This window comes from Oncorhynchus tshawytscha, linkage group LG01, assembly GCF_018296145.1.
Source record: "Oncorhynchus tshawytscha isolate Ot180627B linkage group LG01, Otsh_v2.0, whole genome shotgun sequence".
Classification (NCBI taxonomy): domain Eukaryota; kingdom Metazoa; phylum Chordata; class Actinopteri; order Salmoniformes; family Salmonidae; genus Oncorhynchus; species Oncorhynchus tshawytscha.
The window spans coordinates 40787568-40803759 of NC_056429.1; the positions used below are offsets into that span (position 1 = coordinate 40787568).

Consider the following 16192-nt stretch of genomic DNA (forward strand, 5'->3'; position numbering starts at 1 on the left):
TTGCATTCAACTGCCACTCCCTGTTGCACATGGATTTATGACTGATGTAAGATTAAATTGTCAACCCTGTTACTTTACCTAGAACTTAATAGGCACCTACTATAGTTACTTCCTGAGATGGGGAAAATATGTCAATGGACCATGTCTACATTTTTGTTTTCTTGAAAAGCTATGAGTGATATTACAATATCAGTACTTGCATTCACAACTTGTCTATCATAAACTAATTTCAGACACTGTATGGGTGTGGATTGACTGCGTTGTTTGTCTGGAATGTTGTCGTATTGGCAGTTAATTTGAAGAACTACTGCAATCATTCCACTAAACTTGTCTGGCTAGCTAGCTAACAAACGCACAGTGCAGATCATCTTCAATTGTCTCACACCATCTTATCACAGCACTGGCTGACCATGGTTGACCAACTCACCAAAATTGCTTACCATTTATACTGTCATAGAAAGGTTAGAAAACGCTGTGAGCTCTGAAGTTTATTTACCTATGTACATTTACATGTTGAATGGACAAGCGGTACAGTACATCTGGGTACAGTAGCAAATGCAATTTACTCACTGTTGGTTGAGTGTGCTGTATGTTGGCCTCTCACTAGCATAAGATAGTTAATGCAAATAATGTTTCAGGAGTGTTGTCAGCATTGCAGGCTGATCAGACTCAACTGTTGACTTTATAGGCCAGGGGTGTGATGACCTGTGGTTGGTAAAGCATTGCCTAAACCTGCTTAGATGGCATTCGATCATTAGCCCAGTTTGTTGGTTTTTCCTTGGCAAAGAATACAAAGGACAGCAGTATATTTGTTTAGGGTATGATGGTTTTATTTGTTATTATAAATATACAGTAGTTTACCAGAGCCTCTCTGATAAGTAATAGTGCTGAGCGATTAGTGTTTATTTTTAATTTATTTTTTTCCTCAATTTTGGTTAAAAAAAACATTAAATGTTTGCCTTAAAATGATTTTAGAGCTTTTTAATAAATATTCCAAAGCCAAATATTTAGAACATCCAAATGCCAAAATATTGGAAACATTCCATTGTCTTATTACTTTTTATTCTATTTAATTTGTTAGTCATCTCATCTAAGCTCTGCTCAGGCAGTAGCAGCCAGTCAGACAACCATCTAAAGTTCTCTCCAATGAGTTATGCTATTTAGCTAAGCTAGTAGCTAGCTGCCTATGCTGGATGAAAAAAATATTTTCAAGACTGCTAATTACCAAATACTAGTACTGTCAATCAGGTAGAGCTACCTCTCAAACTGTCTCTATCCCTTTTGTCGGTTTTGTGTACATAACTCTCTCATATGGCCGGGAGTAACATATGGAAGGCAGTACAGGCGCGATGGATTATGGGCAATGTAGTTAATTACCACTTATGCGCTGAACTATGTTAAATATTGTTCTATTGAAAAACTTTCTTTAGCATTTCAGTTCGTTCTTGATCTGATTTCTCTCTTTATTGTTTTTATTTCTCTAGAGGAACGGCGTGTTGAGCTGACAAAAACAAAATGAAATTGAATTCAAGTAATTGAACCAACGTCGGTCAATTAGTTTAATAATGGGGGAAAGAACTATATTTAATTGAATCGCTCTGCAATAATTAGTAAGAATCATAACATATGTACAGTAAGTAGCAGCCGTTTTAAATGCAGCAGAAAGATAAGAGTTGGCAGGAGACGAGAGTCAATATGACCAATCTAAATGACCTGACGTTAACTACCCTGGCAGCACATTTAATAGAACATTATCAAAATAGTTTTAAATACAGTATAACGTTTTTAAAAAGATGGTGAAAACACTAAGCTCATATACATTTGAAGATCTATGCATAATTTTGATATTTTGTCTACTTATGTGTGAATATTTGGTACATTCAGCAACAGCCACCGAATGTGCAGAAATACAATATAGAGTGATAAATCAGTGGATAAGGACATGCCTGAGGATGATGTCTTTGTCACATGCAGTTCATTCATTTAACATAATGAGTAGTAACTTATCTAAAGCAGAGTGTTCTGTCGGTTACATAATTACTTAATTGATTTTTTTTTGTAAATTCACCCATTGAATGTAGCCTAACTTCTCAGTGCTGGGATGTGTTGCAGACCAGGACAGACAGTGTTGAATCATCTGACATTCCATCCAAACCAAAACGTGGCTCTTATAAAACTGATTACCCAACTCTATGTGTATCTGGAACAATTTGTGAGGTCATTGACCGGCTGACTGCTATTGCATCATTCTGACGAATCAGCTTATTTTCTCTGTCATACAAAATTGTTGGCTGGCTGTTATTGGCGGCAGACTTTTTTTCTACTGTCAACAGCTGCTCTATCTGTTGCTACCATGCCAACAATGTGTAATGCGAGGGTGGGTAAGTGGAAGGTTACGGCGAGAGGGGGTGTATTTGTTGTTGCCGTACCAACGAGGTGTAATGTAGGTGGGGACGAGGTTAAGGGGGACTTGAGGTGAGGGGGGGCGGGTGAGGCGGGCCGTATGGAGATCTTGGTGGTCTTGAGGGAGTAGGAGGTCCCCATAGGTTTCCACTGGATTCCTTTCCTCCTCATGGAACGACCCTTTGACCTCAGCCACATGTACCTGCCGTTCAGGTTGGTGTCACCACAGGCATTGAACCACCAGCCACCTGCCAGAAATGGGTTAAATTATATAACAAGTCTAGAACCCATAGTCAATCTCTGTGCTGCCTGCTTGGAAATGTCTTTAACAGGTGTATGGTACCAGACAGTGCTGTGAACCTGTACCAAGTGTGTAGTCAGTACCTGTAGTTGCATCAGGTGTGTGATCAATGCATACCTGTGTAGTTTTTGGCACAGTTGGAGTCCTGGTGGTTGTCGTTGTCTCTGTCCTTGGTTGAGAACCTCATGCCACTGTGGTTGCCCATGGCGTCGGGCAGATCACCAGACAGATGGGTGAGGTGGAGGGTGTAGTGGGCCTCGGGTCCCTCCATGGTGAACTGGTACTCTACAGACCTCCTCTCCTCCTTCCAGTCCTCCAGCTCAATACGCAGGATAGATTCACCCTGACCAGCAAGGCTGTGGATCTTCCTCAGGCCCAGCCAGAACTCTCCTACAATTAGACCGATAGCACACACAAATGTCATTGAATGGCCATAGAGCTACAACACACAGATAAAACACACATTCTCTCAGAGCTGTCCTATGATAACACAGAGAACGCACACATTCTGTTAGAACCCTTCTATAGTAACACAGATCACACACAAATGTCAGAACTCTACTTTAACAGATCACATACACATACAAAGCCATCAAATGGTCATAAAGCTAGTTCAGATTCTATACTGTAAGCCTAGCTACTTTGTTTTGTTCTGTATGCCATGGCCCATAACTCGTGTTAAATAGTGTGGGCCAAGTTCTGACACTCAATACTATTTTCCCTAGCCCCTGGCTGCATACTGTAGTCATGGGTGTGATGACATAATTACGCTCGTAACAGCGACGGAAACTGACACTGAACAATTCACATCTTAAAGGACCTGTTGGAATGCAGTAGGATTATATGCCTATGACCTGGGTTCCAAGCCTGGCTGAAGTTAAGTGCAGCTATTGCTTCGTCTAGTCAGACAATGGAGGAAGTCAATCTGTCAAAGGGTGCCTGATAAGCTAATTTACAATAACTGTTTCCTATCCGCTGTTCCTTCAGGAAGTACTTAAGAGTGGTGGAGTGTGGCTGTATTGGCTGTTTCCTGCTTTATGAATGCCTACAGGCCTTTGTAGACTGGAATCAGGATATAAAGGCATAATCAGGTATGGGTGCTTGCCGCTGAGTTGAATTGAGCCATAAAGGTTGAATTATTTTTTCTTTGTTCGTTATGGATAGAGATGTATTGACTGTCTACTAGATCCCAACTGATATATTGGTTCAACGGTATTATCGGCCGATATTGGCCTTTTTATCGCTAGTCCAACCGACACAAAATAAATAGGATGAATAGGATGAAAAAAATCGAATGCTTATCTGAACACTTGCGGCCATTCTCATGTCATTGTTATCACAATGTATTTAATCAACATTTGAAGCCTAGAGATTGGACAATTGCTCATTTGGATGGCGATTTATGAGAATTCAGTGGGGAAAATGACACTTTCATTTCCCCGCAGTAAAACAGTATATCGGCAGATATATCAGTATCTGTATGTTTTCTCCCCCCATAAATCGGAATCTGTATCGAACCCCAACAAAAACTTATCGGTCGGGCTCTACTGTCCACACCACTGACAAAATGTACTGATAGAAAGAAATAAGCCAAACTAACTTTCCAGATCCCCAAATCCGTTCTCGTACTTCTCCCATGCTTGGTCAAAATCCACAGACCCGTCCTCCCTGCTCTGGATGACTGTTGATCCTCCTCCTGTCGATGTGGGAGATGGGACATGTAGTCAATACATGGACAGAGAAACACAGCAACAACAAAATCCAGTTCCTTTCTCTAAGACTGATTATGGAAACTCGTAGGAAGCGCTTATTTCCTTCTGATAGCCTGTATGACCCGGTTTCCTATAGACTCGTTTCTGCTTGTCTGTTTTGTCTAGACCATTTAGACTTCTGTAAGAATATGTCAAAGATGTATACACAACGCAGAGGACGAGAGGCCTAGAATTAACAATCAATGGAAATAGATGTTTTTCAGTTCAACATCTGTTTAGAATCTGTTAGAATTGTCAGTCCTGAACTCATAGCTACTTTTGCGGTTTTCATTGGTCTGAATCATCTCTACATTGAGTCTGGAGCAGGATACTTGTTATTTGGTTGTACTGCAAAGAATTATAATTGGTCAGCCACAGGCTAGTGTGGGAGGGGGGGTTATAAATTGCTTTGTTCTGTGGAGAGAATCACTGAGGATGGGGGAGCATGAACACCTACTATCTACCTCCCTGCGTGATTTGTTCTCTTTGGTGAATAAACCTATTTTCCTCCCCCTGATTTGCTTTGGGGTTTGTGTTTTTGAAGAGTAACATCAACTGCTAACGCTTGTATGTAATGCAAAGAAATGGCTTGACACATTACTGTCACATAGTTGGTTGAGAATTTGACACGGGATTGTGTCTTACCTGAGGTCAGTTCACAGAACACATTGAAAGGCTCAGACTGGTTTGGCTTGATAGAGTAGACCCCGCTGTTTCTCTCTCCTCTGTTGAACAGATCACTGCAGTCCATGGATAGGTCTGTGTCCGGACCAGTGGAGTTGCCTGTCAGGTATCCAAACATGTCTGGCGTCTCTGAGTTGGAATCTGCAACTTTGTCAGTTGTGTCCTGGAAATTGTCAATGCTGATCTGGAATAGCAGGCAAAGTTAAAAACGGTATGGTGTTGTCTATTTAAATGTTTTTAGTGGCATTTTTTATACACTGATTGAACAGGGATGAAAGAAATGGCCATTACCTTTGGTCTACTGTATACAATTCGATTATCTCTTTAAAGCAACAGAGATGTGTACCTTTTCCTCCAGAGTCCTGATCTTAGTTTTTTGGTGGTTGAGCTGATCGTGCTGCTCCCTCACAGCTTTCAGCAGGTCCGTGATGGTCCTCTCCTGAGCCGCAATCACATCCTGAAACAGACCAGTTAACACTGTCTCGTTAATGCTCACGTTAAAATACATTTCCCAATGGCATAACTTGAAATTGAAATCATTACTACTCATTAAAAAGGTATGTTTTCATTAACTTAAACTTCTCAATTAATTCAGCAAAATAAAATTTGATGCAATATTCAGTAGAAATTGTATATGTTCAATATGTGTGCCAGAAACACTGAATCTTATTCTAGAACAAAGACATTTCACATTGAAACAAAATAAGTCATAAATCTCAGTACTGATTTAATATGAGTGAAGGTCAGCAGTGTACCTTGAGTGACTTGATCTCGTAGAGCTGCTCTGCGGGCATCATGCTCTCCGACAGTCCCTTCAGTTTCTCCTCCAGCCCTCCTACTTTACTCTGCAGCTGGCTCCTCTCTTGCAGGATACTGTTGATCTTGGAGTTGATCTCCAGTGACAGGTTCCGGATCTCCTCGTTGTTGGCCTTGAGGAATGTGGTGGTCTTCTTCAGCTCCTCCTCTTCCTCCTTTATCTCAGAGGTGACCACAGAGAGCTGGTAGAAAGATCGGTCAAAGATGTTGAGTTTTTGAAAGATGTCGTTGATCTGGGCCTTGGTCTTGTGGACAAAGTCCCTGAGGCTCTGACCCAGCTGGAGCAAGCCGTTGGCAAGAAGACGGACATCGTCCAGCATTGCAAAGCGGGACTTGGCCTCGGCTGGAGGCTGCGTCTGGGGCTGGAGTTGAGAGGGTACAGTGGGGTAGACCCTGGAGGTATCCTGATGAGCTGCCTGAACTGTAGATACACCCAGCAGAAACAAGAGGCAGAAGAGCTTCATGGTCAAATCTCTCTCAGCAATCGTGGAATAGCAAGAAGTAGTCTCTCTCTCTCTCTGTTCTTCCTCCGCTGCCCTACTTTCACTCCGGCTGTCTGTACACCTCTTACTCTTTCTCTCTCTCCCTCTACCTCTCTCTCTGTCACTCTGCTAGAAAGATGTGAGAGCAGCAGGCAGGCAGGCCTGTGTTATATACCCCAGTCCAGCGAGGGAAGGGTAGGTTAGTTGATCATTAAGCCCTGTTATGCTTGAGCTACTGGGCCCCCTGAAATCCCCTTGGCGGCCCCCTCAACCCCCTCCCTTCATAAACAAACAAATCACTGCAGTGAGCGAATCGCAAATACACCCCTTTAGCACAACAGCCCCCCTTAACCTCCCAAATCCCCCACCACACCCTACCCAGCCTCCATCTGCAGTACACTGCTTTAGCTGATCAGCAGAAAGCCAACAGTGGAAGGCCATCAGATGATGGCTCATTTGTCCCTATCAATCTCACCTTATAGCAGCCACACCTCACCATGATTCATAATATGTCACACAATTGTTGTCTATGGGTTTGATTTAACGTCCTGCTGAATCAGCCCAGCATCACTCTCTCAGGTCCCTCTCGCTGGGTCTAGATGAGGTGTGCTGTATGTACTGAGAGAGGCAGGTGGATGTCATCAATGCTATGGTGTTTGCTGTAGTTTGCATTGGGGGAGAATAATATGCTAAATGTAGACGACTGTGAACTCATTTTGTTGCCATATTTGACTATTTTAGTTCTGCAATCTGACCGTGCTCACTTTGTGAGCATCTTTTGTTTCTCCTACTTAGCCAAGATTATTTTAATCCTACCAATAATCTGACTACTTTGAGATGTTGGTCAAACTGTCTCGACAACATGTTTCAATGATGGTTCAGTGACTCTAAATCATATTAGTCCTGCTCTATGTTTTATTGGGTGTGGAGGTGTGTGGGGTGGGGGCAGAGATTTGGGGGGGGGCACTATGAAAAGCGATGGTTATACTTTATTTTGGGGTCCCCAAAAGTTTCAAATGAAACACCAATACATAATGAGGAAATAGTGATGGACAGCAACTTCCCTTCAACAGAGGCACATTGTGGGGAGGTAGTTGGCGTCTCCTTTGTCAGAAGTTGCTTTAGCATTTATGTTACCTGTAAATGCATGACGAAACTCACCATGCCGTTACAGACGCGGGTAACTCTAGTGCAGGGATGGGCAACTGGTGGCCCCCTTTTCAAGACCCTCGGATCACCCCCCCCACCCCCTTATTTTGAAATGTGCAGTTTTTCTCTTATGTCAGTCACTGATAGTCAGTCAATTAGTCCATGCTAACCAATTTATTTTAGATTACTAAATTAGTTTAGCGGCCAGCTATCTAAACTTATTATCATGGTCGAATTACAGGCCGGGTGGCCCCCATTGATTTTGTTAGTCAGTCTCACTCAAATATCTTACTAAAAACTAACATTTCTCTCCGTCCCATGGCAAAATTGTGTAGTATCCCATGATGAGTTCAGATTTTTTTGGTGGCCCCCATCACAGTTACCCATCCCTGCTCTAGTACATAGCAATGTTCATAGCAAATGCAGATACGCTGGCTATTTGTTCATACAGTACAGAGTCTCTGGCTGCAATATGTCCTTAGTAAATATGGGTTTCTGAACGAACACAACTGGCTACATGATTCCTTACTCCTTATATGTTATCCTTTCTAAATCTGTGGGGAGCACAAACAGGGTACAGTATTCACATTGGGACATGTAGTAGGCCTACAGTGGGAGGACGAGTGTTGACTGTGTGACTCTGAAACAGTGCTTAGGTTTGGTTATGCAGCTACTCTGAGTCAAATAATTGATTAACCTGAGATGAATCTGTTGAGGCTGAAGGACCAATAGGAGAGAATTGGCCCCATGCTGAAAAGGGAGCTGTATCTGGTCCGTATGTGTGAGAATGTTTTTTTTTTTCCTGGGGGTTATTGCAATGCAATGACATCATTCTAAAATCACCATGGGTGCCTCAAAGAACAATCAAGCCGATCAAAAATAAATGTTAATCCAGCTCTTCGCCTTCATGGAGAGACGGCTACTAGACAGGGAAAGGAGGAGGGAGGAACGAAGGGAGAGGAAATTAGATAGATAGAGCGTGAGGGAGATGAACCGAGAGAGAAAGGATCAGGGATTCCCACGGTTTCAGCCCGTTTGTCGTCACAGCTGTGGTCCTAGGGGGACCTCCCCTGCGGCGGAATCTACGTCAATGTGGTCAGGCCACTGCACTGCGGCTGCCTCGGACGTTCTGGGGTCGTAACCCTGGGAACCCTAAAGCGTGTGTGTCCAGCTTGTTAGCACTAGAAAAGCCTGGCCTCATTGGACCTCCCTTCGTGGCAATGACACATCTTTTCAACATTCTAATAGTCTAATAAATAGATTAAATATATGCTATTGTAAAAAAAAAAAAAATGTTTGGTTGTGTTTATGAAGGTCTTAGGTAACATTAGAATACGAAAAATTGGTACCACCTTATTTGGATTGGATTGTAATGCATCTACAGATGGAACTGATAGTATGTAGATAGTTGAAATGGACTAACTATCTACTAACCCTTGACCTAACCCCAACCCTTGTCCCAACTGTAAATGAACCCTTAACCTAACCTTAACCCTTACCCTTATTCTAAATCTAACCGTAACTTAGCAAGCAGTTGTTTATATATAGATAGTTTATTGATAGTATAACCATCTGTATAGTATCTACAGATGGACTATCCAAATAAAGTGACCTGCATAAAAAATAATATTTGAAATAACGTAGCATGTTCATTTGTTTGTTACTGTAGGTTGTATGTAAAAATAAAAAATAAACACTAAAACCACAGTTTCAAGTGTAAAATAAATGCTATTCATGGAGTGTCCTTGTTACAACTATGAAACAAAAATAATGTATGTTGGAACAGAGTAAAAGCTTATTTTTTATAACAAAACAAATAAAAATACCCAAACCACCAAGACCCCCGGTCAAATAAAGAAAATATCAGTAGCCTACACATCCGTTTAAGTGCCAAGTGTGCCAATCAGCACAAACGCAATAATGACATTATACTTTATACCATGACTTAACTTAAAAAATGGCAAAGTAATACATTTTTAAAATTGGTTTGCGTCATTATGACACACTCTGCCTTTCTTGTGTTAACCGAAGCCCCGCTGCTTACTGCCTGTGGAGAAGAGAGGAGGGCTTTTTTTAAACATCAACCTATTGGCTACCACAATACTGTCCAATTGCCACTATAGACACTTAAAAAGAAAAAGGGTAAAATGACTTTCCAATTTACATATCTATCATCGATGATGAACATTATACCTCTTTGACGGAATTGAACATACGCAGTTGGCCATGGCATTATTGCACCTTCCCCCAGCAGTCGTGCAGTAAGGCAAATGTTGCCCCCCCCCACACAACCACCAATCCAGCCCAGCAGAGGATTTAGTTGCTGTGGATCCAGAGTGATTGACAGGGCGAGCCTCCCTTTTCCACCAGTCAGTGGCCACAGAGGCCTACCCTGATGGCCTTGGTCACTCCAGTCACTGACCTATTGATAGTACTGCACATGTGTTATATTCAGTACATTATATGTAGGAGGTATGTAATGTCCTAAGGAAAATGGCGAGGGGACAATGTTGTGAAATTCACTCGGAGCTGTTGATACATACAGTATCAACAGTGCTGCTATGTCAGTTGAGTTCATGTGTTACTGTTTGACGGGAAGGTGGTTTGGTTTCACGATGGGAATGCGTGTCTGTATATGTGTGTTCCAGGAACCTGCTGTATGTGAACCCACACAGCCTGAACTTCGCCAACCGTCAAGGCTCCGCCCGGAACATCACAGTGAAAGTGCAGTTCATGAACGGGGAGGACCCCAACAACGCAATGCCGGTAACAATGACACACACACACACGAGAATGCTTCTTAGCCCACCCACAATAATTATTCTTAGCTCACCCTCCCACGAGAATTCATCTTAGGGTTATTAGTGTATTTTGGTGCTTTACCAGGTACTGCTGCACAATCCTAGACTGATTTCTTGGAAATGGATTGTGAAGAATGGTGTTCAAGTATATTTGAGCTCTGTTACTAAACACATAATTTTAACACATGCAGACAAACATAAGTCTAATGTCCACTGTATGTTGCCTCTCTTCCTCTGGTCCTCTGTAATTCAACCCCTGTATGCTGTTCTTCATCTAAGTTTATTTCTCATCTCTCTCTTCCCCAGGTGATTTTTGGCAAGTCTAGCTGTGCAGACTACGCCAAAGAAGCATACACTGCTGTAGTGTATCATAACAGGTGAGGGACTCCGATCCAGCTCTCAGACAATTCACTGATGTTTCCATTTTGTATGAAGTGTGCTTAGGCCCTTTCTTAAAATAAATATACACAGAACCATTCAAAAGTTTGGACACCTACTCATTCAAGGGTTTTTCTTTATTTTTACTATTTTCTACATTGTTGAGCTTCAATTGGTGGACAGAGCCTAACATTCTCCTGCAAAATGTCTTGATTAACTTGAATTCATTTTTCTGTCGGCGATAGTATGCTACCCAGGCCCTGAGGCAGCAAAGCAGCCCCAAACCATACTGCTCCCTCCACCATACTTTACAGTTGGGATGAGGTTTTGATGTTGGTGTGCTGTGCTTTTTTCCCCTCCACACATAGTGTTGTGTGTTCCTTCCAAACAACTCAACTGTAGTTTCATCTGTTCACAGAATATTTTGCACCTGGAACATCCAGGTGCACTTTCGCAAACTTCAAACGTGCAGCAATGGTTTTTTTGGACAACAGTGTCGTCTCCCGTGGTGTCCTCCCATGAACACCATTCTTGTTTAGTGTGAGTTCTTTTTAATCGGGCAAGGCAGCTCTAACCAACATCTCTAATCTCATCTCATTGATTAGACTCCATGTTTGCTGATTCCTGACTCCCAATTAGCTTTTGGAGAAGTCATTAGCCTAGGGCAGTGGTCACCAACCTTTTCTGAGTCAAGATCCTTTTCTGAGTCAAAATGCATGCCGAGATCTACCGCTCTGATTTTTTAAATTTTATTAACATGACTTAAAAAATGTAAGCCTATGCAACATTAACCAGTTAAAAACAGTACTGTAGCAATTAGGTTTGTGTAGTAAGCTATAGGCCCAATACAATATCACTGCATACTGGCTGCTTGAATTTACCTGCCAATGCATTGTTGTTCTGGACATTTAAAAAAAATTATATTTCAACATTTGTGGTAGGCTATATGATCACACCGGTAAGCGATCCATTGTTGTATTACTTGTGAGGAACAGCTGAGTGAGCACACATTTAAATAATTAGCTTTTTATTTTACTGGGCTGATGGTGCCTGCATCTGATGGTCAGTCTCAGTGGAGGGAGAGAGCAGCAGACTGAGTTTCCGTCTCTCAACATCCCTCCGCTCTCCCTTTCCTCCACTCACACTGACCAAAAAGCGACACCGTCTTCCAGCTGATGGTGAAACTCGAGTCGCACCGCATTACTTCTGCCTCATGGACAGATTCATGTTGTTTCTCCTATGAACAGAGAAAGTGAAATATTCCTTGATATTAAAAAAGACCCAAGCTGCTAATAATAACAACGCAAGCCTATATATACACTTTCCTACTCATTCATTACTGCTGCACTGCTTGTTGTAGCGCTGAGTGGAAATAGGAAGAACGTGCATTTTATGGGGTAAAAAAAGTGTTGAGTATGAAGTGTTGACATTGCTGAGTATGAACTTAAACATGAACTCACTCATAAAACAGCAGCTCTTTGACGTATTCGTTGACAGTCTCACTCTGGTCATGGTTTTAAATGTTTTGAAATCTCACAGTATCAATTTTTGCCGTAGCTTTCTTTCATGCCTGCTACGTTACTGCAGGCTCGGTCATCTGAGCAATCTGATTGGCCAACGGTAGGCCTATAGTGGCACTTGATTTCCTCTCCGGGCCCGCCGGGAAGGCAGAGCTTGTACCTTCAGACACATGAAATGGCAACAGTTTGCCTACCCGGCGAGCAGGGAAGTTGAATTGGCTGCACCTACCACCAACAGCCCGAGACGAATAAAAATAGGAAAACAAGGCTTAATCGTTGTTTTTGTTTTTTTACAGAAATGTTTGGGGATTGACTAGAAATGCCTTGAAGATCAACAGGTTGATCGCCATCGACCGTTTGGTGACCACTGGCCTAGGGGTTCACATACTTTCCCCAACCTACACTGTGAATGTTTAAATGATGTATTCAATCTAGACAAGAAAATTTCAATCAATTGTGTGTTATTAGTTCAAGCACACTATGTTTGTCTATTGTCGTGACTTAGATGAAGATCAGATCAAATTTGATGACCAATTTATGCAGAAATCCAGGTAATTCCAAAGGGTTCACACATACTTTTTCTTGCCTCTGCAACTACGTTATATGGTCTATGAATGGCAAAGGGATATAGGAGATTGACTTTATTCACTCAGTTCAACACCTTTTTATAAACTCGTCAGCACTTGCTGTTCGGTCGTCAATGAAAGGGAAGGGGGAATGACATGTCGTCTTAACTGCGTATAACACAAATTCTGTTTTGTGATATTAAGATGTTGACAATGTGTATTAAAGATCTATTTAGGAAAAGTCAAGGACATGGGGGACACGAATTTAAAAATGCAGAGTAATAAAACATGTAAATTAGTTTTGCATCCATATGACGCTCTTGGCTTTTCTAGTGTTAAGGTTTAACATAGTTAACTATTTTTTTATCACAGATTTTGAAAGGTTTCACCTTTGGATGTTTGGGGTTTAATTCCCTCGGCCTGTCCAATAATGTTATATTTTCCATTAGGGGGAAAGGTTGCTCAGGCTCCTTCGCTCCAAAGGATGTTTCTACTCTTTATCCACAAACAATCTATTTTGTCTTCTCCATGAGAAAAAGGCTTGCTCTGTACTAATTTAGATGTTTTTTTTCTATAGCTATTAACCCCTTGCTTCTTTCTTTGCAGTCTTTTAGTGTGTTGTTTATTCCTATAAACCTCTGCCCTAACCAACCGTGACATTTATATGCTTATTCCTATTCCTTTTACAGCCCTAACTGACCAGGACTCTGTAATGGCTGTTGTGCTTCTCAGATCCCCGGACTTCTCTATACTCCTTTTAGATGTCTATTCCTATACGACCCCAGTCTTTCCCAGACGTTTATTTATTATGAAGCCCTAACCAACCATTAAATCAACTCTGTGTGTAATGGTTGTTGTGTTTCCCCCAGGTCCCCAGACTTCCATGATGAGGTGAAGATCAAGCTGCCGGCTTCTCTGACTGACCACCACCACATCCTGTTCACTTTCTACCATGTTAGCTGCCAGCAGAAACAGAACACCCCTCTGGAGACCCCCGTGGGATACACGGTAACTACTGCACATGTATGCACAAACGCATGCGCACATGTGCACGGGCATGTCACACACACCGTTTCACACGCACCACACACACGCACATGCCTTTTGCTTTTCAGGCCCTAATCATCTGTATTTCTCTCCTCTCTCCTTAGTGGATTCCTATGCTGCAGAACGGTCGTCTGCGTACAGGAAACTTCTGTCTGCCTGTGTCTCTGGAGAAACCTCCTCAGTCCTACTCTGTTCTCTCCCCTGATGTTCCTCTACCTGGGATGAAATGGGTGGATAACCACAGAGGTGTTTTCAACGTTGAAGTGACATCCGTTTCCACTGTCCACACACAGGTATAGCCTACCACAACCAACATTTTCTAATTATGACATAACATTGAAGGTTGTGCAATGTAACATCAATATTTAGACTTAGGGTTGCCACCCATTCGATAAAATATGGAATGGTTCCGTATTTCACTGAAAGCATAAACGTTTTGTTTTCTAAATGATAGTTTTCGGATTTGACCATATTAATGACCTAAGGCTAGTATTTCTGTGTGTTATTATATTATAATTAAGTCTATGATTTGATATTTGATAGAGAAGTCTGACTGAGCGGTGGTAGACAGCAGCAGGCTCTTAAGCATTCATTCAAACAGCACTTTCCTTTTTCATGGCACATATTGCACTTTTACTTTCTTCTCCAGCACTGTGTTTTTGCATTATTTTAACCATATTGAACATGTTTCATTATTTATTTGAGACTAAATTGAATTGATCTATTATATTAAGTTAAAATAAGTGTTAACTCAGTATTGTTGTAATTGTCATTATTACAAATATGGTATTGCCGTTGAAAAAGCATAATCGGTCGACCTCTAGTCTGTTGTTCTTACCACAGAGCACACAGTTCAAGCACTTCTATTTTGCGGTGGAGTCTCAAATATTTATTTTATCAAAGCCAGGTTTTCTTTGTTACTGACTTCTCCCATTCCCCCATCTCTCTCTCTCTTTCCCTCCCTCCCTCCTTCCATCCCTCCCTCCATCAGGACCAGTACCTGGATAAGTTTTTTGCGTTGGTCCATGCCCTGGACCACATGTTCCCTGTGCGGATAGGAGACATGCGCATCATGGAGAACAACCTGGAGGAGGAGTTAAAGTCCAGCATCGCCGCGCTGAACTCCTCCCAGCTGGAGCCCATCGTCCGCTTCCTCCACCTCCTATTGGACAAGCTGGTGCTGCTGGTGGTGCGGCCGCCCGTCATAACAGGACAGATAGGTACCGCATCCAGGCTCATAGGAACTGTAGCCTTTCAATCAGTTCATTTAAATAATTGTATTCTGTCGGTCATCTAACCTTCCAAATGATTAACAATAATAGGAAGATCATAAATGACACCCAAATATTCAAAGTGCTCATATTTTAAGAACAAACCTGAAACATGTGCCTTTGAACTTTATTTATTTGTGATGCCATTGAACTGGCACTGAATAAAACGACTGCACTATCTGGTCCTAAATGTGTTGTCCATGTTTGTATGTGTAGTGAACCTGGGCCAGGCGTCGTTCGAGGTGATGGCGTCCATAGTGAACCGGCTTCATAAGTACTTGGATACTAGTCAGGACATGCACGGCAGAAACAGCCTGCTCTCCTCTTATGTATACTACGTCTTCCGCCTGCCCAACATGGACCCCAACTCCCCCTCTCCAGGTACTTTAGCTTTATTGTTTTGTTTTACCCGTTTTACCTCTATTAAAATCGATTAAATTGTAAGCGCCATTACATTTGTTGTGGAGCAATAATTTGTATTTTCTTCTCTTCCATGTGTGCGTTTGTCTTAGGTCCAGGTCTGGGTGGTTCAGTCCACTATGCCACCATGGCCAGGTCCGCCCAGCGACCTGCCAGCCTAAACCTCAACCGCTCCCGTAGCCTTAGCAACAGTAACCCTGATATCTCTGGCACACCCACCTCCCCTGACGATGAGGTCCGATCCATCATCGGTAGTAAGGTAGGAGACACGTTACAGACCAGACATGGTTTACGTTATGTTTCTCAGTTCTTTTGGGGTGTAGTCAGTCCACTATGCATCAATGGTGCAGTGTTTTCCAATAGCGCCAGCCGTTTTTCCACTTTATATTAACTAGGCTACTTTTCATTTCAAAGTTTCAAATCGCTAGTCCGTCGCACCCTTTCCAGCTAGAATGAATGATATGCATCTTCTAGCGATCTATTGGGGTGCCACGGCCGTGCTGAAGTTTGCAGGTCTGTGAGTGTCTCGTTAGTCAGTGTAGCCTACCGAATCGCATCGGTGAGAGACGTTCATTTGCATAGGCTATCGGTAGGCTTTTTGGA

The 16192-nt window shown here is 42.2% G+C and overlaps 2 protein-coding genes across 16 annotated transcripts in view; one reads left to right on the plus strand and one right to left on the minus strand.

Annotated features, from left to right (window-relative positions):
- LOC112250715 (dedicator of cytokinesis protein 7) overlaps nucleotides 1–16192 on the plus strand; it is an 84588-nt gene that overhangs the window by 33432 nt on the left and 34964 nt on the right. For all 15 annotated transcript variants that reach the window (XR_006083344.1, XM_024421178.2, XM_024421170.2 and 12 more), the window contains exons 14-20: nucleotides 10235–10352; nucleotides 10694–10764; nucleotides 13721–13859; nucleotides 14003–14191; nucleotides 14890–15118; nucleotides 15386–15550; nucleotides 15682–15848. Coding sequence is in view for 14 of the 15 variants with exons in the window: in XM_024421178.2 (XP_024276946.1) it covers nucleotides 10235–10352; nucleotides 10694–10764; nucleotides 13721–13859; nucleotides 14003–14191; nucleotides 14890–15118; nucleotides 15386–15550; nucleotides 15682–15848 (1078 nt within the window). In the remaining variant the exon portion in view is untranslated. The remainder of the gene's footprint in view (nucleotides 1–10234; nucleotides 10353–10693; nucleotides 10765–13720; nucleotides 13860–14002; nucleotides 14192–14889; nucleotides 15119–15385; nucleotides 15551–15681; nucleotides 15849–16192) is intronic.
- Nucleotides 809–6578, minus strand: LOC112250781 (angiopoietin-related protein 3). The gene is made up of 6 exons (XM_024421208.2): nucleotides 5895–6578; nucleotides 5486–5596; nucleotides 5101–5323; nucleotides 4305–4400; nucleotides 2822–3094; nucleotides 809–2651 (listed from the first exon to the last, which is right to left on the minus strand). Exons 1-6 carry the CDS (start codon nucleotides 6417–6419, stop codon nucleotides 2299–2301), a joined length of 1581 nt encoding a protein of 526 aa, XP_024276976.2. The 5' UTR covers nucleotides 6420–6578; the 3' UTR covers nucleotides 809–2298.

Coding starts and splice junctions, on each gene's coding strand:
- LOC112250781 (XM_024421208.2), bottom strand. CDS start 6,419: ATGAAGCTCTTCTGCCTCTTGTTTCTGCTGGGTGTATCTACAGTTCAG. Junction 4,401..5,100: donor GTTCTGTGAACTGACCTCAG/GTAAGACACAAT, acceptor CCACATCGACAG/GAGGAGGATCAACAGTCATC. Junction 2,652..2,821: donor CTGTGCCAAAAACTACACAG/GTATGCATTGAT, acceptor CATTTCTGGCAG/GTGGCTGGTGGTTCAATGCC.